Raw genomic sequence first — 25,632 nt, forward strand, 5'->3', positions numbered from 1 at the left:
ATTTTGAGTTGATTGTTGTGTAAGGTGTAAGATAAGGGTCTAATTTAATTATTTTGCATGTGGATATCCAGTTTTGCCAATACCACTTGTTGAAGAGACTATTACTTCCCCATAGTGAATTTATGGCACCCTCATCAAAAATCAGTTGACCATATATACATGGATTTATTTCCAGGCTTTCTATTCTGTTCCACTGGTCTATGTGTCTACTCTTATATCTGTACCATACCATTTTGATTACTGTAGCTTTGTAATATATTTTGAAATAAGGAAGAATTATGCCTCCAACTTTGTCCTTTTTTCTCAAGATTGACTTCGCTATTCATTGCCTCTTGTGGTCCCATATGAATTTCAGGATTGGTTTCTTCTATTTCTATTTTTTAAAAAGCCAATGGGATTTTGATAGGATTGCACTGAATCTGTAGATTGCTTTGGGAAATATGGACATTTGAACAATATTAAGTCTTCTGATCTATGAACATGGGGTGTCTTTCCATTTGTTTGGATTTTTAATTTCTTTCATCAGTGTTTTGTAGAAAATGGGCTAAGAACTTGAACAGACATTTCTCCGAAGAAGACATACAAATGGAACAACAGATATATGAAAAAATGCTCAAAATTACTAATCATCAGAGAAATGTAAATCAAAACCATAATGAGATAACCATGTCACACCTGTCAGGATGGCTTTTTAAAAAAAAAAAGACAATGAGGGTTGGCAAAGATGTAAAGAAATCTGAACCCTTGTATACTGTTGGTGGGAATGCAAAATAGTGCAGTCGTTATGGAAAACAGTATGGAGGTTTCTCAAAAAATTAAAAATAGAATTACCATATGATCTAATAATTCCATTTCTGAGTATTTATCCACAATTACTGAAGTCAGGGTCTCGAAGAGGTACTAGCACTCCCATGTACACGGAAGCACTATTCACAACAGCCAAGATGTGGAAACAACCTAAATGTCCATTGATAGATGAATAAAGAAAATGTGGTATATACATGCAATGGAGTATTATTCAGCATTAAAAAAAAGGATGCTCATTTCAGCAGTACATGTACAAAAACTGGCCCTTCACAGAGAAGATGAGCATGGCCCCTGCACAAGGATGGCATGCAAATTTGTGAACTGTTCCATATTTTTTAAAGAAACGCCACACAAAAGAGGAAATCCTGCAAAATGCGACAATATGGATGAACCTTGAGGACATTCTGCTAAATGAAATAAGGCAGTCACAGAAAGACAAATATATAAGGTATCTAAAATAGTCAAATTCATAGAGTCAGAGTGGAATGGCGGTTGGCTGAGGCTGGGGTACAGGGGGAAATGGGGAGTATGCTAATCAATGAGCATAAAGTTTCAGTTAAGCAAGATGAGTAAGTTCTAGAGATCCACTGTACAACATCGTACATATATTCAACAACATTGTATTGTACACTTCACAATTCACAATTTTTAAGAGGGTAGATCTCATATTCAGCATTTCACAAAAATTAAATTTAACTTAATTTGGGGCACCTGGGTGGCTCAGTCATTAAACGTCTGCCTTCAGCTCAGGTCATGATCCCAGGGTCCTGGGATGGAGCCCCACATTTGGGCTCCCCGTTCGGCAGGAAGCCTGCTTCTCCCTCTCCCTCTGTCTGCCGCTCCCCTTACTTGTGCTCTCTCTCTCTCTGTCAAATAAATAAATAAAATCTTTAAATAAATTTAACTTAATTTAAAAGCCCCCCCAAAAAAGTCCCAATAAATTTTAACTGACTGAAATCACACAAAATATCTTCTCTGACCACAACAGAATGGAGCTGTAAGTCAAAACCAGAAGGAAAACTGGAAAATTAACAAATATGTGGAAATTAAACAACACACTCTTAAGAAGAGTCAAAGAAGAAACCAGAAAGGAAATGAAATGTATGAAATTAAATCACAACATAATGAAACTTATGAGATGTAGCAAAGGTGGTGCTCAGAAAGAACTTGAGAGGTGTAAATATATACATTAAAAAAGAAGAAATATCTTGGGGCGCCTGGGTGGCTCAGTCGTTAAGCGTCTGCCTTTGGCTCAGGTCATGATCCCAGGGTCCTGGGATCGAGCCCCGCATCGGGCTCCCTGCTCCGCGGGAAGCCTGCTTCTCCCTCTCCCACTCCCGCTGCTTGTGTTCCCTCTCTCGCTGTGTCTCTCTCTGTCAAATAAATATAATCTTAAAAAAAAAAAAAGAAGAAGAAGAAATATCTCAAATCAGTAACCTGACATTACACTTTAAGAAACAAAAAAAAAAAAAAAAAGATCTAACTAAATACAAAGCTAGTAGAATGAAAGAAATAATAAAGATTAGAGTGGAGATAAAGAAAAGAGAGAACAGAAAAATACTACAGTGAATCAACAAAACAAAAAGGTAGCTCTTTGAAAAGACCAACAAAGTTGACATTTAGCCAAAGTAAGAAAAAAAGGGGAAAGACTCAAATCACTAAAATCAGAAATGAAAGTGGCGACCTTACATAAATATAAAGGATTATAAGCAAATACTAAGAATAACTGAACACCAACAAATTAGGTAACCCAGATAAAATGGACAACACTGTACTGGAAGATCTAGCCAGAGCAATCAGATAAATGAAGAAACCAAAAAATCTTCAAATCGGAATGGAAAACTGTAACTATATTCACAGATTTCATGATCTTACAGATAGAAAATCCTAAAGAACTCACACACAAACTACTAAACAGATTCATCAAAGTTGCAGGATAAAAGAGCAACGCGCCAACATCAGTTGTATTTTTTTAAGATTTATTTATTCTAGGGGTGACTGGGTGGCTCAGTCGGTTAAGCAGCTGACTCTTGGTTTCAGCCCGGGGCCATGAACCTGGGGTCCTGGGACTGGGCCCTGCATCAGGCTCTGAGATTAGCGGGAAGTCTGCTTGGGGATTCTCTCTCTCTCCCTCTCCCTCTGTGCCTACCCCCACTCATACTCTCTCTCTAAAATAAGTAAGTAAACCTTTAAAAATAAATAAATAAAATGGCAATACTACACAAAACAATCTACAAAATTCAATACAATCCCTATCAAACTTCCAATAGCCTTTTTTTTTTTTTAAAGATTTTATTTATTTGACAGAGAGAGACACAGCGAGAGAGGGAACACAAGCAGGGGGAGTGGGAGAGGGAGAAGCGGGCTTCCCGCCGAGCAGGGAGCCCTATGCGGGGCTCGATCCCGGGACCCTGGGACCATGACCTGAGCCGAAGACAGAAGCTTAACGACTGAGCCACCCAGGCGCCCCTTCCAATAGCCTTTTATGCAGAAACAGAAAAGCCAACCCCAAAATTGAGATGAAATTGCAAGACAAGTCGAATAGCCAAAACCTTGAAAAAGAGGAACAATGTTGGAGGCCTCCTACTTTCTGATTTCAAAATTTATTATAATCAAAACAGTGTGGGGGCGCCTGGGTGGCTCAGTCAGTTAAGCGACTGCCTTCGGCTCAGGTCATGATCCTGGAGTCCCGGGATCGAGTCCCGCATCGGGCTCCCTGCTCGGCAGGGAGTCTGCTTCTCCCTCTGACCCTTCCCCTCTCATGCTCTCTGTCTCCCATTCTCTCTCTCAGATAAATAAATAAAATCTTTTTTAAAAAAATGATGCTGAGACAAGTGGCTAGTCACATGCGAAAGTATGAAGCTGAACACCCTACCTTACAATATATACAAAAATTAATTCAAAATGGACCAAAGACCTAAATGTTCAAAGAGCTAAAACTTTAAAATTCTGAGGAAAACAAAGGTCAAATCTTCATGACTTTGGATTTGGCAGTGATTTTTTTAGATATGACACCAAAAGTACAATCAACTAAAGGAAAAATAAATAACTTGGACTTCAGTAAAAGTAAAAACTTTTGTGCATCAAGAAAGAGATGCATTTCTCCAGAATGGGAGAAAATATTTGCATATCATATATGTAATAAGAGCCCATTATTCAGAATATATGAAGAACTATTACTATTCAACTACAAAAAGACAAACCACCCAATTAAAAAATGGGCAAAGGGCTCAAATAGACATTTGTTCAAAGAATATATACATACGGCCAATAAGCACATGAAAAGATACTCAACATTATTAATCACTGGGGAAATGCAAGTAAAAACCACAAAACCTCACACCCACTAGTATGGCTATAATTAAAAACGAATGGAAATTAACAAGTCTTGGCAAAGATGTAGAGAAACTGGAATCCTTGTACTTTCTGGTGGGAATGTAAAATGGTACAGCTGCTGTGGAAAACCATGTGGAGGTTCCTCAAAAAGGTAAACATACAATTACCAACTGACCCAGGAATTCTACTCCTAGGTATACTGAAAGAATTGGATTTTCAATTATTTTGAAAACTATTTCAATTATTTTGAAAACAGGTATCCAAACAAATACTTGCACATGAATTTTCATGCAGCGCTATTCACAAAGTCAAATGATGAAAATAAGCCAAACGTCCTTCAGTGGAAGAATGAATAAACAAAATATGGTATATCTATTCAGTGGAATATAATTCAGCCATAAAAAGGAATGAGGAACTGATACATGGACCTCCAATGCGGATGGACCTCAAAAAAAGTGTACAATTAAAGTGGCATTTAGTACCTTCACCATGTTGTGCATCCATCATACCTACTTTGAAAACATTCTCATTACCCCAAAGGAGACTCCCATCCTCCCCAGCCTCTGGCAACCGCTAATCTATTTTCTGTCTCTATGGATTTACCTATACTGAATATTTCATATAAATGGAACCATACAGTATGTGAGCTTTGGTGCCTGATTTCTTTTACTTAGCATATTATTTTTTGAGGTTCATCCACCTACATGTTGTAGCATGTGTCCATGTGACAATATTTCATTCCTTTTTTGTCTATATAATTATCCACTGCATATACCACATTTTGTTTAAGAAGAAAATTCCAGATGAATTTTAGATCTAAATGCATAAGGCAAAATAATATGACTTGTAAATGAAAACATAGGAAAATATCTTCATGACCTTGGCATAGGTGATAATTTCTGCAGCACGACTCCAACAAAGCACTAATGATAAAGGAAAATACTGATGAATTGGAAGACATTACAACTGGGAACTTTTCTTCATTAGGGGACATCAAGTGAGTAAAACAGCAAGTTGGGGAGTGGCAGAAGGTACCTGCAGTACATGCATCCAACAAAGGGCTCAAATTCAGAATCCAACAGATCAGTAAGAAAAAAGAACCCAGTAGATATACGGGCAAGAGACTTAACAGGCACTTGGCAAAAAAGTACATTCAAATACTCACTAATCACATATTAGACACATGAAAAGGTGCTCATCTTAATTGATCAAGGAAATAGAGATTAAAACCACAATCCTACTACTCACCAGGATGGCTGAAATGAAAGACAGCCAATTTCAAATGTTGACAAGGATAAGGAGCAACTGAAACCCTCACACACTGGTAGTGGGAATGGAGATTGGTACATTTTGAAAAATATTTTGGCAGTATCTAAAGGTGAACATATATAAACCCTATGACCCAACCATCCCACTCCTAGGGTGCTAATGGTCTTTTTCTTGATCTGGGTGGTGGTTACAAGGATGTTCACTTAGATCACTGAGCTGGACACTTACTACTTGAGCATTTTTCCGTTTGTGTCATGCTTCAATAAGTTTCTTTTAAAGTACATATAGGGCGCCTGGGTGGCTCAGTTGGTTAAGCGACTGCCTTCGGCTCAGGTCATGATCCTGGAGTCCCGGGATCGAGTCCCGCATCAGGCTCCCTGCTCAGCAGGGAGTCTGCCTCTCTCTCTGACCCTCCCCCCTCTCATGCTCTCTATCTCATTCTCTCTCTCAATTAAATAAATAAAATCTTTAAAAAAAAAACTGTTATAAAGTACATATAAATTGGGGAAAAATGTCCTAAGACCAGGAGACTCTAAGTATCAATGCCTTTCTTTTGATTATTACAAGTATTAAATACTACTGATTAAACAACATAAATATATTATAAATTTGGGTACTTATAAGCAAAAATAAGTATTTATTGAAAATCCCACTCCTAATGATATAGATGACTTCCTTGAAATTAGTTCATATCATGAATAAATATTAGTTATTTCCAGAATGAGGCCTGGCTCATCACCAATTATATCCCTATTTCTCATTTTTTTTTTAAATATTTTTATTTATTTATTTGAGACAGAGAGAATGAGAGAGAGAGAGCACACGAGAGGGGGGAGGGTCAGAGGGAGAAGCAGGCTCCCTGCAGAGCAGGGAGCCCGATGTGGGACTCGATCCCGGGACTCCAGGATCATGACCTGAGCCGAAGGCAGTCGCTTAACCAACTGAGCCACCCAGGCGCCCCCTATTTCTCATTTTAAGAGATGACAGGTCAATGGGCATGGACAGAATTTTGTTATAGTGGGGTCACCCAAAATTTTAAAATTTCCTTTAGAGTTATATGGCATAAATCAAGTACTGAGCCACCCCCAATTTCTTCCCAATGATCTAGCAGCTGATCAGTTGATTAATAAGTCCTTCTTCAATTCTGTCTAAAGGAAAACACGGGAAACTATTTGATATGCAGGATTCCCTGCCCAGTCATTCATCATTCAGTTTCCCAGCCAGGACATTTTAATGCCTCTTTGGCTCCTCAGACATGTAGAACTCTGGGGCAATGCACCATGGGAAGACCAGAGCAGGGAAGAGCGGTGGAAGGGTGGTGATGAAGGGGAGGGTGGGGATGGAGGGTTGGGTTTTCCTCACAACGGTTTTAGGAAGAACGTAAGGAACTAAGGATTCAGAAATAGATTCCTGTAGGGGCACCTGGGTGGCTCAGTCATTAAGTGTCTGCCTTCGGCTCAGGTCATGGTCCCAGGGTCCTGGGATCGAGCCCCGCATCGGGCTCCCTGCTCGGCGGGAAGCCCGCTTCTCCCTCTCCCACTCCCCCTGCTTGTGTTCCCTCTCTCGCTGTGTCTCTGTCAAATAAATAAAATCTTTTTTAAAAAATAGAAATAGATTCCTGTAAAACTATCCATGCCCCCAGTCTCTCTTGGACGGTCCTGACGGACTCCTGCCAGGCACAAGTGAACCTTGGTCACTAAAGGACTCCTCAGAAGTGGCTCCTCAGGGGTGCCTGGGTGGCTCAGTTGGTTAAGTGGCTGCCTTTGGCTCAGGTCATGATCCCGGGGTCCTGGGATTGAGCCCCGCACCCGGCTCAGCAGGAAGCCTGCTTCTCCCTCTCCCTCTCCCACTCCCCCTGCTTGTGTTCCCTCTCGCTGTATCTCTCTGCCAAATAAATAAATAAAATCTTTACCAAAAAAAAAGAGGCTCCTGAGACTGCATCTCCAAGAGGCCTCTCTGGGTCCTGAGCACCCAGGCCGCTGCTGACCTACAGGGGCTGGGGAGCTGCAGGCCACAGCGAGGGTGCAGGGCCTACCTTACTGCACCAATTGCCAAGTTCACCTCTGGAGCACTGGATGCTTTTTGCCCCCACCCATCTCCAAAATGAGGAAGGAGTTAGGAGCCCTGAGAGAAAGGCCAATTTCCCTGGGGAGCACCAGGCCCCTGTGCTTCCCTATTGCATCATTTTGGGGCTGCTCGATGACCTCTGCCAAGGTCAGTTTTCGGTGAGGACAGCATGCTGGGTACGCTGAGCTGCAAAAGGCTGGCAGGCGGACAGGAACATCGGAGGAGACACAGCATCAGGAAGGAGAAAAACCAGTTTGCAGAGATGCTTCCGAGGTGTTTCGGTCAGAGCCACTCCCAGAGGCCACCAGACCCCAGAGGTCTTGAATGCAGCCAGCGTGGGCCCAAGTCCAGAGAGCTGGAGGAGGGCCAGGCACGCTGGCAGTCCCAGAGGCTGAAACAGACAGCAAGATCAGGGAGATGGGATGGAGGCCTCAAAACTCAGGACACACCGACAGCCTTTATAGCCACACTTCGTTTTTGGTAGTGATTTGCCAGTCATAGAAGAGTAAAGTGCAGCTTAAGTTCACATTTAACCCTAAAGTGGCCAGCCCCACAGGTTCAGGGAGTTTATATTGACATCCAGCCCTGGGCCAGCCGTTGCCAGTTCCTGAGGTTCTAAGACCATCTCTGCACACAAGAGAAAGTACACGAGAGGTGTTCTCAGACAGCGGTTCTCAAAGGGGGAGTGCTGGAGCATCAGCATCACGTGGGAACTTGTCAGAAATGCCCATTTCCTGGCCCTACCCCAGGCCGACGGAGGTAGAAATTCTGGGGGTGAGGCCCAGCCATCGGTGTTTTAACAAAACCTGGGTTTTAAATGCTGTTCTAGGGGCGCCTGGGTGGCTCAGTCGTTAAGCGTCTGCCTTCGGCTCAGGTCGTGATCCCAGGGTCCTGGGATCGAGCCCCGCATCGGGCTCCCTGCTCCGCGGGAAGCCTGCTTCTCCCTCTCCTGCTCCCCCTGCTTGTGTTCCCTCTCTAGCTGTGTCTCTCTCTGTCAAATAAATAAATAAAACCTTTAAAAATAAATAAATAAATAAATAAATAAAAATAAATGCTGTTCTAGGGGCGCCTGGGTGGCTCAGTCGTTAAGCGTCTGCCTTCGGCTCGGGTCATGATCGCAGGGTCCTGGGATCGAGCCCCCTCGGCAGGAAGCCTGCTTCTCCCTCTCCCACTCCCCCTGCTTGTGTTCCCTCTCTCGCTGTCAAATAAATTTTAAAAATCTTTTAAAAAAAAAAATAAATAAATGCTGTTCTAAGAGGACAGTCAGTATGGAATGAGTTTGGGGAGCAAAAGGAGGAAGTGATGTGACATTAGAAGGAAGGATCTGGACAGGTCAGGAGGCCCTATTGGGGGCTAAAAACAAAGGCTAACCGAAGGCGTATTAACAGCGTGGCTCAGCATCGGGTCTGTGAGCTGGGGCACAGGAAACCCGAGCAGAGGCAGGACATAAAGGATGTGGGAGCTGGGGGCTGCTGGGAGCTTGAGTGAAGAGTGACTCGGTAAGCACGGTGTTGGAGGAAAATTCAGGAATATGTAGCGCAGAAGTAAGGAGGTGGGGTGTTCGGAGAGGCTGCCTCTCAGGGGCCGTGCCCCCCACACCCAGCTCTTCCCGTGACTCTCCTACAAGTCCCGGACCCCTCTGGGCGGGAGAATGGGTAGAAGGGAGATGGCTTCCTGGTCCTAGTCTATGTACAGGGACAAGATGTACTTTTGGAGGACTGGCACCCCCTGTTAACAGGGCAGCTCTTTTGTAAAGAGCTCAGACGTGGAACCTCCCACCTGAGGGGTTATCTTGAGAGAACAGGGTTTGGAGTCCGCCAAGAACAGAGCAGACCATGGCTCAGAAGGGATTTCCTCACCCTGTGGGCGACAGCCAAGAGGCTGACGAATGACACTTCCCGAGAAGCCACTGCCCGGAGCTGAACGTATCCTGTCTGGAGAGAGAGGCCTGGGGCTGGGGAGACTACTTCAGTCCCTCCCTCTGCCACAAGGCCCTGGGCAGGGAAACCCCGAGCTCCAGTTGCCTCTTCTGTAACATAAGGAGCGAGGTCTCCTCGGCTTCCAAGGGCCCTTCAGTGCCCCCGTGTACTATGAGACTGGAGGGAGTAGGGGAGAGAGCCCCAAGCGACCGCAGCAGTCACTGCAGAGGGACCCGAACAGGCTCCTGGGTAGCTGCCGTGCCCCGGTTTGCTGGCAGAGAGAAGGTCAAGACCTGGGTCCTGCACGAATGGGCCTGGACCCAGGCGTGCCCCTGTGCCTCGGCCCCAGCAAGTGGTGGCGCTGTGCTCTCTGAGCCGGGGACCGGAGCACCGACACGGGGGTAGCAACTCACAGGCCTCACACGGGCCTCAGGCCAGACTTTGTCTCCTCAGTCCCGTCTCTGCCCGTGGGATCTGAACGGGGAGCCTTTGGCCTCTCGGCTCTGCCCCTTGGATGACTCATCAGCCTGCTTGTCCCAACTCCGAGCGTTTGTGTGCTGTCTTCCTGTCGCGTCCTCAGAAAGGCAGCGGAGCTGAGGCCTCTTAGCCATATGCTGGGGAGGTGGCGGGCGATGTAAAGCAGCAGGACATCGCTCTCCTTTATTCCGTTCGGCCATTTCTTTCCCTAGTGCCCGTTGTCTCTCCTCCTTTTTCTGAGACAGTCAGGGCTGACATGATGGTCAGGATGCTTGGGGAATGGGGGGCCCTGGGAAGCTATGTCAGAGGGCTGAAAGGTAAGAATGGGTACTGATAAGTCAGCCAGGAGCCCCAAGTTCGAAATCCTGTTGCACAACTGCAGGGACGAGAATGTCCTTTCTTCCTGGAGCCCTTGCATGCAAAGGGCAGCGGAGTCTGAATTCAGAACCAGAAGTCCTCAATTCTCTTCCTGTCTCTGCCCACTGACATCTAAAGGCCTTCCTGCCGCTTGCCCTAAATAACTGATCTCTACAATAGGCCCCAGGCCCCCTGGTTCTGACCTCTCCTGGGGATGCCAGTGTAGACGAGGACCTCCGAAACGAGCTTTCAGGCTAACAGGTGTGATAACAGGGGTTGGCAGCTTTACGAAAACGGAAGTGGCCTTTTGCGGACTCATTTTCAGGAACTCTGCTGACTCTCGTAAGCAGGCAGTAACGGCCGGCTCCCCTGATGGAGTACTTCCTTCAGTTTTCGAGTCAGTCTCCTCTTCCTACGTGCTACATGAACGAAGGTCCTTTCAATGATGGTATGACAGCAGCCGTCCAGGGTGGTACCGGACGCAGAGCCATGCAAAGAGAGTGCCCTCTGAAAGAAGTTGAATTTCCCCTTAATTCCAAGAGTACAGTCTCAGTTCTAGAAGGGATGGTGGGGCAGTCAGTCTCCAAGCCTTCAGGATCCTTTCCTTCTGGGTCACTTCCTCCTCTGGGCTGAGCACTTGCATTCTTTGTAGTGGCCGTTCTAGTCTCCTCTTTCTTCTCCCACTAGTTTGAGGATGGACACATCTAATAGTGCAAATACTGTCCACAAAAAGTCCACCGCTCGCCATCACTTACCCGCCACACTGCAGGTATGTCAAGTTGGGGGCTTGTAGTCTATTTTGGTTGTTACTTGCAAGGGGTATATCTAGCTCAATGGGGGACATTAGCTTATTACTTCACACTGACTAGAGAGAAGTATCTCTAGAAAAGAATGGCATACCAGGCTACCCTTCTGACCACCACAAAGAGGCTTAAAAAAACAGCTGGGAATGATGGAAACACCATTAATTAAGGATACTCAACTTTTCTGCCTAATTAATTTTTTTTAAAATAACTAGCTGAGGGGCACCTAGGTGGCTCAGTTGGTTAAGCGACTGCCTTCGGCTCAGGTCATGATCCCAGGGTCCTGGCATCGAGCCCCACATCAGGCTCCCTGCTTGGCGGGAAGCCTGCTTCTCCCTCTCCCACTTCCCCTGCTTGTGTTCCCTCTCACGCTGTCTGTGTGTGTGTGTGTGTCAATTAAATAAATAAAATCTTTAAAAAAAAATTTTTTTTAAATAACTAGCTGAGGGAAGCCTGGGTGGCTCAGTCAGTTAAGCGTCTGCCTTCGGCTCAGGTCATGATCCCGGGGTCCTGGGATTGAGTCCCACATTAGGTTCCTTGATTGGCAGGAAGCTGGCTTCTCCCTCTCCCTGCCGCTCCCCCTGCTTGTGCACATACGCTCTCTCTCTGGCAAATAAATAAATAAAATATTTTTAAAAACTAGCTGAAAGATGAAGGAAGAATGTTCCAAATGTTTATGGAACACCTACTGTGGCCCATCAGAGTGAGGCATGCTCACACCTCATTTGATCCTCACAGCAGCCAAGAGGATAGAATTATCATTTCCATTTTACAAACCTGAAAACAGGTATAGAGGGGTCCCTTGATGGAAAAAATATCTGGAGATATCTATGCCAAAAAAGTGACTGCCATCTCTGGGTGATTTAGTAACCATGGAGTTTTGTTTCATGTTTAATATGAAACAACATTCCATGTCATTAAAAAAGTTAAATTTTATGAAATAATAAATATATCGAAGCCTTGGCCAACATCTTAAACTAGGATGTGACATAGCTATAAATCCATGTCCTCCAACTTCCCTGCCCTGCCCTTGACATGACATTGTCTTCTCAGGAGATAATCCCTGAGGTCAATGGGGAAGGAAGAGAAAATACCAGTATCACAAGACAGTTTCTGGGTGGCTCAGTCAGTTAAGCACGTCTGCCTTCCGCGCAGGTCATGATCCCAGGGTCCTGGGATTGAGCCCCGCATCAGGCTCCCTGCTCAGCAGAAAGCCTACTTCTCCCTCTCCCGCTCCCCCTGCTTGTGTTCCCTCTCTCGCTGTGTCTCTCTCTGTGTCAAATAAATAAATAAAATCTTAAAAAAAAAAAGACAGTTTCCATCTGACCTAGTTCTCACCGGGGCCATCCCACTAGGCCACGGGCCTGACTCTGCCCTGACACTTCTGGATGTTCCCTCCTGCTATCCAATGTGCGCTGAGGCCACAAGGCCACGGGGCTCACCTTGCCATTCTCAGTACATCCGTTTACAAAAATTCCAGACTTTCCTGCACAGCATCCCAAGTGTATGGGGTTGTGGCTGAACAGCCATAAAAATGGGCTTCCCTTTAGGCCCTGGGGCAGTGTGGCACCAATTTGAAAACGTCTAGTCCACATGGTGAAAAGTCAAAAAAAAAAAAAGGCCACTTACCATGGCCCTGGGATTTCTACAGAGAGACAAATCTGTGGCTGAAGGCCCAGACTGCTTCCTTCATCATTTCACTCTATATACCTCAGTGTTGAGAGGATCAGCAGGAGAGACATCAAGTGCTTGCAAGGTCCCTAGGTCTGTGATGGCATTCAGGCCTTCGCTTGCTGCTTGGAACTCTTTGAAAGAAAACACTGTGGTAGCGGGCACTGAGGGGAACAGCCACTGGAATGGGGGCACTTCTCCCAGGGCAAACACTGAATGCTCTCTTCCTGCTGGAGAATAAAGTTCCCTCAGCCCTGGGCTTGGTTGTTCATGTCGATAGAATGATAGCCATAGAAACTCTCTCCAGCTTAGTAATTCTCTCTAAGCTCCCTTCAGAGGACCTGAATACTCTTATTTTCCATCTTTCTTGAGAAAGAATGAGCGTAGGATTCATGGCCATCATGTGTTTGCTGAGCACCTGATACTTGAAGAACCTAGATCACCGAGGGTGGGGAAGCTGAGTAACCAGACAGATATAGAGATAGATGGATGAATAGATAACTATAGATAGATGATAGCTATATTTCCACTTTTATTGATCAAGTACTCATTGTGTATCAGTCTTGTGCTAGGCACTGAAGATACAATGCTGAACAAGAGAGACAGTTTAGATTCCTTTCTGTGAAGTAGGACACGAACCCCTCCCAAATTTCCTGTGGGTGACAAATTCCTATCATTGGTGCCTCAGAGTTTTATACTCTTTCGTCACCTCTAGGGTCAAGATCCACATGGTGACTTTCTTCAGACTGGAGATACTGGACAGGACTCCCTTCTCCTGTGGAGTTTCTGGTGTCTAAGAAGGCTTGACCGCCTGCTGAAGTTTCTCCTGCATACGCTACAAGTATACGGCTGCTCACCTGTGTGGGTTCTCTGGTGCTTAATAAGGTGGGAGTTCTGAATGAATCTTTTTCCACATTCATAACATTTAAAGGGCTTCTCTCCTGTGTGAATTCTTAGGTGTGTGTGTAGATTTGTATTGTGACTGAAGCTTTTTCCACACCATGAGCATCTGTATGGTTTTATTCCTTGGTGTGCCATTAAGTGCTTATTAAGATCTGAACTCCACCTAAACCTCTTATCACATTGTTGACATTTATAGGGCTTCTCTTCAGTGTGAATTCTCTGGTGCTTAATAAGGTCAGAGCTAACTCTGAAGCTTTTCTCACACTCCTGACACTTAAAAGGTTTCTCTCCTGCATGGCCTTTCCCTTGAAGATCCTTATGTTTTGGAAGCTCTTGTTTACAAGTTGAAAGTTTCTTTCTTTTCCTCCCTAGAAAAGCTCGGTGCCGTCTCCGTACCCTGCGTGTACCACCATGATTTTCTTTGCCTGTTGTTTTCTGGGCAACTTTCATTCTGGCCTTTCTTAATACTTTGCATCCTGATGCTTGTATTTCTAATGCAGAAAGAGATATAGGTTGGTCATTTCCAGTGTCATTTTTGAGCTTTAACCCTGTTGGAACAAACAGAAGAGTCAGCCATCTGTGTCCCAGAACAAGAAAACTATAGGAATGGAGAGAAAAATCAATGATGATTGCCTTTAAAAAACACAGAATAAGTGATTTCTGGTCCAATATGGACAAAAGGGCACGGATGCATTTCCTCCTGATCCTCCCTGCTGGGCACAACAAGCCAATGAAAGAATGCAAGCCACAACCAGCAGAGAATTCCAAAACGTGGTAAGAAGAAAGCAAAATGGTTTGGGATGCCAGGCCTAGCAGAGTAACACAGCAGGGTGTCCTACATCCCCAGAGCCGCCAGGAGAAGGCAACCCGAGCTAGCATCTTCCAACCCTCAACCTAGCAACACAAAGTTACCTAGACAGCCTTAGCTCTGAATGAGAAGCCTGCCAATATCAGAACCCCAGTTAAGAGACACCAAAGTGGGCAGGCGGAACGAGCAAGAGGCACCTAGCCACAGTGGCCTGGCCTAGGAAGCCTCTTCATCCCTGAGGGTCTGAGACTCCCCTTTCCCACTGAGAGGCACTCTGGCCTGTGTAAATACCTTCCTCACCCTCAGGCGATACCAGCAGGGACATATGGGAGCCCTAGCAGTACCACATAAACCAAGGAAACCACAATACCACCACAAAGGCTCTGAAAATTAAACGGTCACTAGAGGGGCGCCTGGGTGGCTCAGTCGTTAAGCGTCTGCCTTCGGCTCAGGTCATGATCCCAGGGTCCTGGGATGCCCCAGCCATCGGTGTTTTAACAAAACCTGGGTTTTAAATGCTGTTCTAGGGGCGCCTGGGTGGCTCAGTCGTTAAGCGTCTGCCTTTGGCTCAGGTCATGGTCCCAGGGTCCTGGGATCAAGCCCCGCATCGGGCTCCCTGCTCCACGGGAAGCCTGCTTCTCCCTCTCCCACTCCCCCTGCTTGTGTTCCTGCTCTTGTTGTGTCTCTCTCTGTCAAATAAATAAATAAAATCTTAAAAAAAAAATAAACTGTCACTAGAAGTATAACCCACGAAAGTAGGAAAGAACTATGTGCTAAACTAAAACAGGGTGACTGTTAAATTAAAATATTTAAAAAGGACCCAGACTCTTCTAAAATAATAGACAAAATATCAGGATACAATCAAAAATCATCCGTCAGGCCATGAAACAAAAAAAAAATCACAACTGGAGTGAAAAAAAGCAATCTAATAAAAATGGCATCAGACTGGAAGAAAAGACAACAGGAAGGGCGCCTGGGTGGCTCAGTCGTTGGGCGTCTGCCTTCAGCTCGGGTCATGGTCCCAGGGTCCTGGGACTGAGCCCCGCATCGGGCTCCCTGCTCGGCGGGAAGCCTGCTTCTCCCTCTCCCTCTGTCTGCCGCTCCCCCTGCTCGTGCTCTCTCTCTCTCTAACAAATAAATAAATAAAATCTTTTAAAAAAAAGAAAACAAGAAAGAAAATCAAATTCCAGGGGTGCCTAGCCGGCTCAGTCAGTGGAGCAGGTGACTCTTGATCTCAGGGTCGTGAGTTCAAGCCCCACGTTGGGTGTAGAGATGACTAAAAAATAGAATTTGTAATAAATAAATAAATAAGAAAAAAAAGAAAATGAAATTACAATATATCAAAATATGTGGAATGCAGCTAAAGAAGTGCTCAGAGGACAAGGTACAGCCCTAAGTGCTTACAATAGAAAAGGGGGAAGGTCTCAAATCAATAATCTAGTTTCTACTTCAATAAACCAGAGTAAAAAGCAAGTTAAAGAAAGGAAATAATAAAGCTCAGAGCAAAAGTCACAACCGAACAAAAAGCTTGTTCTTCAAAAAAATTAATAAAATTGATAAACCTCTATCACAACTGACAAAAATAAAAGGAGGGAAAATCCAAATCACCAGTATCAGGAAGGAAATTGGATACATCCCTACACATCCTGCAGCAACTAAAAGGATGGTAAGAGGGACACCTGGGTGGCTCAGCCCGTTCATCTGACTCTTAATTTCGGCTCAGGTCATGACCTCAGGATCTTGAGATCAAGCCCTGCTTCAGGCTCTGCACTCAGCAGGCAGTCTGCTTCTCTCCCTCTCCCTCTCTCTCTGCCCCTCCCCCTGCTCACACACTCTCTAAAAAATAAATAAATCTTTAAAAAAATAATAAAAATAAATAAAAGGATGATAAGATAATACTATAAGCAACCTTATGTTCATGACTTTTAAAAGTTAGGAAAAAATGGACCAATTCTTCAAAACCACAAACTAACAGAATTCAACCAACATGAAATAGATCATCTGAATAGCACTATCACCATTAAACAAACTGAATTCAGGGCTCCTGGGTGGCTCAGTTGGTTAAGCGACTGCCTTCGGCTCGGGTCGTGATCCTGGAGTCCCGGGATCGAGTCCCACATCGGGCTCCCTGCTCGGCAGGGAGTCTGCTTCTCCCTCTCCCACTCCCCGTTTGTGTTCCCTCTCTCGCTGTGTCTTTCTCTGTCAAATAAATAAATAAAATCTTAAAAAAAAAAAAACAAATTGAATTCATAGTTTAAAAGCTTCCCCCCCAAAATCCAAGTCCATATGGTGAGACTGGAGGATTCTACCAAATATTTAAAGAATTAACACCAATTTTACACACTCTCTTCCAGAAAGGAGGAGGAAATACTACCCAACTCATTTTATAAGGCCAGTATTACCCTGATAGCAAAATCATATAAAGACAATACTAAAAAAGAAAACTACTGGGGTGCCTCGTGGCTCAGGTGGTTAAGCAGCTGACTCTGGATTTTGGCTCAGGTCATGGTCCCAGAGTCCTGGGATTGAGCCCAATGTCAGGCTCTGCGCTCAGCAGGGAGTCTGCTTGGGGATTCTCTCTCCCTCTGTCCCTCCCCTCCCACCCCTGCTCATGCACCCATGTGCATGCTCTCTCTCTCTCTCTCTCTAAAATAAATAAATCATTTTTTAAAAAAGAAAACTACAGACTAACATCTCCCATGAACTTAAATGTAGAAATACTCAACAACATACTGGCAAACAATGTAACCATATGTAAGAATTATACACCAGGATCAAGAAAGATTTACTGCAAGTATGCAAGGTTGATTCAACATTTGAAATCAATCAACGTAACGTAACATATCAACAAGCTTTGAAGATCATACATCTATCAAAAGACACAGGAAAGTGTTTCACAAATTCCACATCCGTTCATGATAAGAACACTAAGTTAGGAATTATATTGACTCGATAATAGAGTATCAACAATAAAAAAACCATACTAACATAAATAGGTAATGGTGAAAAACTTAACGTTTTCATGATAAAATTGGGACAAGGTAAGGATGTCTGCTCTTTCCACTCTTATTCAACATAGCAGGAAGCTGGAGCTACTGCAGTTACGGCATTAAAAAGAAATTAAAAGGCAGTGCAGATAATGTGATTATCTATGTGTAAAAATCTCAAGGAATCTACAAAAAAAACCTCTTAGAAATAATAAGTGAGTTAGTAGGATCACAGAATACAAGATCAAAATACAAAATCAGGGGCGCCTGGGTAGCGGCTCAGTCGTTAAGCGTCTGCCTTCGGCTCAGGTCATGATGCCAGGGTCCTGGGATCGAGTCCCGCATCGGGCTCCCTGCTAGGAGGGAAGCCTGCTTCTCCCTCTCCCGCTCCCCCTGCTTGTGTTCCCTCTCTCGCTGTGTCTCTCTCTGCCAAATAAATAAATAAAATCTTTAAAAAAAAAAAATACAAAATCAGTGGCATTCCTATGTAAAAAAACAATGAACACACAGAAACCAAAATTAAAAATAGTACCATTTACAAATGTTCCAGTGAAAATGAAATGCTTTGGCCTATATTTAGCAAAACACACAGAGGATCTGTACACTGAAAATTACAAAAAGTTGATGAAAGACATTAAAGAAGACCTAAAATAAATAGACACACACTGTGTTCATTGATCAAAAAAATCAACATAGTAAAGACATCAATCCTCCTCAAACTAATACATAGGTTTAATGTCCTATCTAGCAAAATCCCAATTCTTGTAGACATAGATAAGCTTACTCTAAAATGTACATGGAGGGGCGCCTGGGTGGCTCAGTCGGTTAAGCGTCTGTCTGCCTTCGGCTCAGGTCATGATCCCAGGATCCTGGGATCGAGCCCCACATCGGGCTCCTTGCTCAGCAGGGAGCCTGCTTCTCCCTCTCCCATTCCCCCTGCTTGTGTTCCTGCTCTCGCTATCTCTCTCTCTGTCAAATAAATAAAATCTTTAAAAAAAAAAAAAAAATGAACCTCATCCTAAACTTCACACCTCATATAATAATTAACCCAAAATGGATCATGGACTTAAATACAAGACTATAAAACTTTTAGGAAAAAATAGCAGAAAATTTTAGGGATCTAGGGTTAGTCCAAGTTCTAGCCTTGACACCAAAAATACAATGTATAAAAGGAAAAAATGAAAAATTGGTCCTCATCAAAATGAAAACCTTTTACTCTGTGGAAGCCCACAGGAAGAGGATTAAAAAGACAATATACAGACTTGGAGAAACTATTTGCAATTGACATATTCGACAAAGCGCTAGAATCTATAATATGTAAGAAACTCTCAAAGGGTGCCTGGGTGGCTCAGTTGGTTAAGCGACTGCCTTCAGCTCAGGTCATGATTCCAGAGTCCTGGGATCGAGTCCCACATCGGGCTTCCAGCTCAGCGGGAAGTCGGCTTCTCCTCTGACCCTCTCCCCTCTCATGCTGTTTCTCTCTCTCTCTCTCAAATAAATAAATAAATAAAATCTTTATAAAGAAACTCTCAAAACTCAACAGTTAAAAAACAATCCAGTTAAGATGTGGGTGAAAGAGATTTCACTGACGAGAAAATAGAGACGGCAAATAAGCGCATGAAAAGCTATAAAACATCACTGGCCATTAGGGAAACGCAAATCCAAATCACAACGCGGTAACACTACACGCCAATCAGAATGGCAAACATAAAATGGAGATAATATAAACACTGCCAAGGACATGGAGAAACTGGACCACTCATCCTTTGCTGCTGGGAATGTGGAATGGTACAGTCACTGTGGAAAACAGTTTGGCAAGTGTTCAGGAAATTAAACATGTAACTGCCATATGAACCAGCAACTGTACCCTTAAGGCATTTATTCCAGAGAAATGAAAACTTATCTACAAAAAATCCTGCACACAAATGCTCCTGATAGCTTCATTCACACTAGCCCCAAACTGAAGACAGCAAAGATCTCTTTTCAGTGGTGAATGGTTACACAAACTGTGGTCTCTCAACATCATGGCATGCTACTCAGTATTAAAACAAACAAACAAACAAACAACTATTGATACACACAACAATTCAGATCAATTTCCAAGGAATTATTCTGAATGAAAAAAGTTAATGCCAAAGGGTTACACATTTTACGGTTCTATTCATGTAACACTTTTGAAACGGCAAAATATCAGAAATGTAGAGCAGATCAGGGGTTGGCATGGGTCGGTGACGGGGTGAGGTATAGCGGACATGTGTGTGATGATAAAAGGGCAACAAGAAAGGTCCTTGCGGTAATATAACTGTCCAGTATCTTGACTGCAGAGGTGAACATGCAAACCTACACTTGCAATAAAACTTTACAGAACTAGGGGCCCCTGGGTGGCTCAGTCGATTAAGCCTCAGACTCTTGATTTCGGCTCAGGTCATGATCTCAGGGTCATGAGATTGAGCCCTGCGTCGTGCTCCCCACTCAGTGGGGAGTCTGCTGGAGAATCTTTCCCTCCGCCCCTCCCCCTGCACACGCTCTCTCTCTCTCTCTTCCTAAAATAAATAAATCTTAAAAAAAAAACTTTACTGAACTAATTACACACACAGACAAAATGGAAAATATGAAGGTCAGAAGACTGTATCAATATCAATATCCTGGTTGTGACATTATATGATACTTTTTGCAAAAGTTATCATTGAGGGAAACTGGGTAACGTGTAGACGGGTTCTCTTTGTATGATACTTTAAATTTCCATGTGAATCTACAGTTATCTCAAGAAGAAGTTCAGTAAGAAAAACCCAGGAGTAGAATCTTGGAGTGTTAATCCCCTGTAAAGGTCCTCATTAAGGAACATTTCTCTTCTTCCCGTGTATATACTTACCTGTAGGAGACTCTCCAAGACTGTCCTTGAACTCTTGGGGACCTTGGACCTATGGTTCTCTTCCTTGTTCTAAGCAGATTACTTCAGGTTTAGGGGCTAACAATAATGCTCTGAGTATAAAACCTTGAGGTCGTGGGCTGCCATCCTAATTCCAGACTCTTTTTCAGGAAGAGTGAATGACTCTTTCATTTACTCCGAATGTTTAAACGGGCAGAATCTTAGATTCAGCACCTTCTTTCTAGTCTACAGTGATTGTGGGTGGAGACGCAAGGAGGAAGTGGAGAAGGAAGCCTCAGGAGGGCACGTGGAATGGGAATCCAGTGCTACTGAAGCAGACAGGGTCAGGGATGACGGCAGCTTAGACGAGGCTGGTAAGAGCAGCAGACGGGGAGACATGCTGGTAAGTCAGGATCTATTCTGAATCATCTGGATATGCCTGGCCTTTCCCCCACACCATCAAGGTGAGACCCAAACAGCTACTGGAACACGGGGACTCTCCCACAGAAGATCGTCTTCCATAAACTGCGGCCAGATTACTCAACTTCTACACAAAGGAAAGGAAGAATCTTTACCTAGAGAGATGACAGTCTCATAGTTCTCCTGCATTACATCATTGTAAAGGATCTTCTGAGTAGGGTCCAGTAACTTCCATTCTTCCTCAGAAAAGGACACTGCCACATCTTCAAATGTCAACAGGCTCTAAAGAAGAGAATGGGTTTCAGTTCAGTACTTGCCACCACAGAAGCCTTCCTATCACTCATCTCTGAACTACACAGCAGGCCAGTCGCCGAAGAAGAGTATTAAGATTCGGGGGGGGGGAAGTAAGATGGCAGAAAAGGAAAAAGCCCGAGATCAGTAAACAGCGTGCGAGGGGCCTGGTCCCCACCGTGCCCAGCCTAGTCGCCTAGAGGTGAACATCCGGGGCTAACGTGCCTCAGAGCACCTGCCGAGCACTGTGGGTCATGGGCAACAAAGAAAAGCACAGACAAGGCCAGGTGCAGGCTGCCTGAAAAAGCTGGGAAGTACAGCTCACCTGGAACTCAGGCAAGATGAGCTCAGATGCCATCTTCCAGTTTGGGGGGCTTTTCTGCTCAGAAAAGGCTAGAATCTGTTGAGCAGGCATAGCTGTGGATGGAAAAGAGCCAGAGAAAATGTCTCTCTTTTGTGTTTACAAATACCCTGAGCTGATTTCTAGAACACGGAACCTCAGGAGTCCTTCAGTAAGGATAGCTCACCTTTACAAGTGTATGTGTGGTGCCAGAGGTGGTCTTCTCATTGGAAATGAGAACCAAGTATCTACCACTCCAAAGAACTGGTTCCCCAGCTGGCTGTTTCCCCCCAGATTTCGTGAGAGAAATTAATGAAAGGAAATCCATTATTTTTTTTTTTTCCTCTCATAAAATAGTTTACCGGGCTAGGCAAGAACTAGAGGTGACCGAAAATGAAAGACTCAGGTCCTCCAGTGTAGCTGTTTCTGTCTTTTTTTTTTTTTCCCCCTGGGGCACAATTCTCTCCCCCTTTTGCCATGATGACCCATGTCTGATCCCAGTTTCTTCTCTAACATAGAAGGGTGATGACCCCACCTGTCCCTAGTCCATCTTCTCTCCAGTTTCTAAGGAGCAAGGTCCATGGTGTGAATACCAGGGTTCTCTGGTTTGGACATGTGTGCACCCCAGGCTGACCCTCACCTTCACCCACCATTGGCCTATTGTCCTCGCACATGAGAGACATCCTAACAACTGGCAAGGCTGGGCACCTGGAACATTCCCATGACATTCCAGCTGAACCGATTCCTATCACGGCGCCCAGGAGAAGAGAATTATTATGAAGCTCCTCACCTCTTTCATATACAGGCTGGGTTTCTTTGTGAGTATTCCAGCCCAGCTGTTCCTGTAGTACCCGGTATGTATTCCAACATTCTTTCTGGAACATACCCATTGGTTGGGGCTCTGCTGGCTTCCACTTAAAGCCTGGGGCCACTGCTGTTCCTCCCAAGGGCACTGCCTCCTTTCCCAGCTCATGGATTGTGACCTAGAAATAATCCCCATCCTCATTAGCACAGAACTTTTCATTTGGGGGTGGTGGTGGAGGGATGAACAAGAGTAGAGCCCGGATTTGGGAAGTTGTGACATTCAAGGAAGTAATAAAAAAAACTAAAGAGATATTGTGCCACCATTTCCCCACAAAGAACCATACACATCATCTGGGGCAATCAGACAGCCACAGCTCAGGCCACTGGCAGGGTGGGGGCACACTGCATCCTGTCATGGTGCCCTCACTGGCTTGCGCTCTTGCCTTGGACCCTTGCCTAAGGGCATTTTTAACTTCTCAGTTTTCTCTAAAACAGAAGGAGTTGAATAAAAAAAAAAGATTCCCAGGAACGCCTGGGTGGCTCAGTCGGTTAAGCACCTGCCTTCCGCTTAGGTCATGATCCCAGGGTCCTGGGATCGAGCCCTGCTTCGGGCTCCCTGCTCAGCAGGGGAGTCTGCCTCTCCCTCTGCCGCTCCCCCTGCTTGAGCTCTCTCTGACAAATAAATAAAATCTTTAAAAAACATAAAAATAAAAAAAGATCCCCAGCCAGTCAGATTTTCCAATCCTTCCACAGCCAGGGAAGGATTTCATGGAGAAAGGGGACGCAGCGGAGGAAAAACTGGAGGAAAGTTTGGACTCTCACTTCCTTCTATGTGATTCCATTGTAGTAAAACGCCAAAAACATACCCTGCCCTGTCCTCCTCAAAGTGGGCTCCCGAGGAAAGGAAGGGTGCTGCCATCTCCCAAGGGCATACCCTGGTTCCCCACTTCCCAGCAAGGCCAAGGGCAGACCACTGAGGGAGGGCAATGGAGGCTCTTTTCTTCTGGCCCAGAGATAGGCGCTCCCACTAGAGAGGGCCCTACCCCTCTTGGCACCCTGATTCTGTCCACTCCCCTCTTGGCAGTTTTCTTCTTTCCGTATCCTTGCTTCCTTTTTTCTTTCCATTTCTTCTCCTTGTAGTCTACCCAAAGTTGTCTGATTAATACTTCTGTTTGCCGCCCTCTCTCTCTTTTGATCTCTAAGTGCTGTGCATTTTTTTTTTCAGATTGCCCTCCCCCCTTTCCCAACTCTGCCTTGCCTTTTATTTCTCTGTTTCTGAGAACTCAAGTCCTCTCTTCCTTGGCCACGCCAGCTGAGGCCCACCACCCCCAGTTTGCCCTGGCCCGAAAGAGGGCAAAATGCATTTCTCTTTTCCAAGGGCCAAGAAAGATGGCCAGGGACTCTGAAACCTGTCATCCAGTACGGCTGCACATCTGTGGCTTCAGATCCTGCCTGGCTGTCCCCAAGGAATGACAGAAGAGTGACCTACTCCACCTTGTTCCTCCACTGCCCCTCCCCACCCAACCTGGATAATTCTACCTTTACCCTATTTCATTGTCCACAGAAAGGATCTCCTCACCTCATCACTTATTCCATCAGGTTCTCTCTGAAAGCGCTCTACCAGGGCCACAGCCTCTCTGATGCTCTGTGGACGGTACTTCTGCACCCAGGTCTGGGTCTCCCTGGGTAGAATAGTCAGGAACTGCTCTAGCACCAGCAGTTCCAAGATCTGCTCTTTCGAGTGGATTTCTGGCCTCAGCCACTGGTGGCATAATTCCTGAAGTTGGCTGACAGCCTCAAGTGGTCCAGGCGCTTCATGATAATAGAAGCTCCGAAAGTGCTGGCGAGCGCTCTCAGGACCAAGACTGTCCGTTTGTGGGCTGGATTTCTTACTCTCACTGGAGCTCTCTTTCAGAGACCCCTCCGTCCCCCACAAAGCCTCCATGTGTGGGTACAAGCATGCATTCACCTCCAGATGTCTCATCATCATTTGCTCTAGGAACAGTTTTACTCCTATGTGTGACATCCTCCTGGTGCCACCTTTGACAACTGAGGCCTTGTCAGGTTTGGTATAAAACCAATGAGTGGATCTTCTCCCCAAGGGCACTGAGGGAGGGGAGAAAAAAAGTACATGTCAAGAAGAAAGCCACATGACACATATTTCCTTGCTATTTATAGTTATCAGAGAAGAATGAACAGAAAAAAACCTGTCCAGTCTACCCTTTAAAATCAACTGCCAAGTATTAGGACACTCACGATGACAGATTACTTCAGGACCTATACTTCTTTTTGTCACTCAGCTTTGAAACAAAGCACAGCTCAGAGAAGACAAATGTCAACTGATAACTTTCCTTTTTTTTTTTCTTAAAGGTCGAGGAAAAGGTGGTGGATGAAAAAACTGTCGCCCACTCGCTAAAAGGAGCTTTGAGAATATCCAATATTTAATCTGCGTGCTTCCTGTCCCATCTTCACAAATAGGGCATATCTGAGTTTCTCTAAATTTTAACAGATCTCGCCGTCTTTTGTCTTTAGTTAGGGGGAAACAACTACTTGCCCCTTCATCCTCTTAAGAAGACTGAAACCTTTACTTCATGGAACATTTGATAGTCTCCTTTCCATTGTATTAATACCGGCAGGAGAACTGAGGCAACCACATCAGAAAAGAAGTAAAGCAATTAGGGAAAAAAGTAACCTTATCCCTCTCAGCAAATACCCCCCAACTGGGCAACCAGATGTCAACATTTTGCGGGGGGGGGGGGTACTTTTTGGGAAGATTATCAAGGGCACGGTGCAGATTTGTACCTGTGTATTAACTTTTTGCTTACTTTACTGGAAAGACAAGTTGGCCTTGCTTACCAAATACAATGTCAGCTTGTAAAAAATGAAAGAGAAAGGGTGATCATTAAGGGTCTTCTGAGACAGGACGGGTCCTAGTAAAGGTAACCCTTCTCCTGACTTTACACTTCCTCAGGGGCACACAGATCTTTAAGTAAGGGTAAGGGTGGCCTTGAGAGGCTGCTTTCCCGAGGTATTCCAGCACAAACGGCAACAAAGTTCTTTTGAGGATGCCACGGGTATTCAGAGAAATGCCTGGTTCCTTGCAGCCTATGCAGGCTCAGGAGGTATGGGGGCGCCTCCTCTATTTCCATGTGGGCAGAAGCTAACGCCTTTGAAGCTGAAAGGCCCCTTTCTCCGGCGACGGGACCATCAGCCAGCGGAAACGGGGGAGTTTCGCCGGGTGCAGCGGGAGACACTGCTGCCCCCCCGCCCGCCGGCCCCCCACGAATCCGCGACGCTTCCGGGCACTCCGCGGGCGGCCGGCCCCCGAAGGTGCCCGGGCAGCGTCCCCGGGCTGCACGTGCACCTGGGGGACAAAGAGGTTGCTGGCGGAGGCTGCACGGGGCGCTCGGAGCCCGCGCACCCGCCCGGCCCGCGCCGCCGCGGGGCTGGGACCGCCCGACGCGCCGCAGGAGGCTGCCGGCTCCGCCCCCCCGCCCCGCTCAC

At 45.2% G+C, this 25,632-nt stretch overlaps 1 protein-coding gene and 1 non-coding gene across 3 annotated transcripts; one reads left to right on the forward strand and one right to left on the reverse strand.

The window, feature by feature from the left end:
• Positions 1–1,036: 1,036 nt before the first annotated feature.
• Positions 1,037–1,143, forward strand: LOC123323481. Its single transcript, XR_006539424.1, has one exon. It is a non-coding gene; the product is annotated as a U6 spliceosomal RNA (small nuclear RNA).
• Positions 1,144–13,208: 12,065 nt separating this feature from the next.
• On the reverse strand, positions 13,209–24,232 carry ZNF75D (zinc finger protein 75D). 2 transcript variants are annotated; one of them, XM_021684756.1, is made up of 5 exons: positions 23,708–24,232; positions 22,115–22,307; positions 21,310–21,401; positions 20,849–20,975; positions 13,209–14,157 (listed from the first exon to the last, which is right to left on the reverse strand). In XM_021684756.1, exons 1-5 carry the CDS (start codon positions 24,152–24,154, stop codon positions 13,448–13,450), a joined length of 1,569 nt encoding a protein of 522 aa, XP_021540431.1. In that variant the 5' UTR covers positions 24,155–24,232; the 3' UTR covers positions 13,209–13,447. The 2 variants fall into 2 exon arrangements, with proteins under 2 accessions (XP_021540431.1, XP_044767597.1); XM_044911662.1 differs by lacking the exons at positions 21,310–21,401; positions 22,115–22,307 and having other exon boundaries at positions 13,223–14,157; positions 23,708–24,118.
• Positions 24,233–25,632: the final 1,400 nt, after the last annotated feature.

The sequence above is a fragment of the Neomonachus schauinslandi genome, chromosome X, assembly GCF_002201575.2.
Source record: "Neomonachus schauinslandi chromosome X, ASM220157v2, whole genome shotgun sequence".
Classification (NCBI taxonomy): Eukaryota; Metazoa; Chordata; class Mammalia; order Carnivora; family Phocidae; genus Neomonachus; species Neomonachus schauinslandi.

What these genes read in the sequence shown, in the direction of transcription:
- ZNF75D (XM_021684756.1), bottom strand. Translation starts at nt 24,154, where the DNA reads ATGTCACACATAGGAGTAAAACTGTTCCTAGAGCAAATGATGATGAGA. An exon ending in CCAGCCTGTATATGAAAGAG is followed by an intron (nt 21,402 to 22,114) that starts GTGAGGAGCTTC and finishes TTCCATCCACAG; the next exon opens with CTATGCCTGCTCAACAGATT. An exon ending in TGAGACTGTCATCTCTCTAG is followed by an intron (nt 14,158 to 20,848) that starts GTAAAGATTCTT and finishes TTGTTCCAACAG; the next exon opens with GGTTAAAGCTCAAAAATGAC.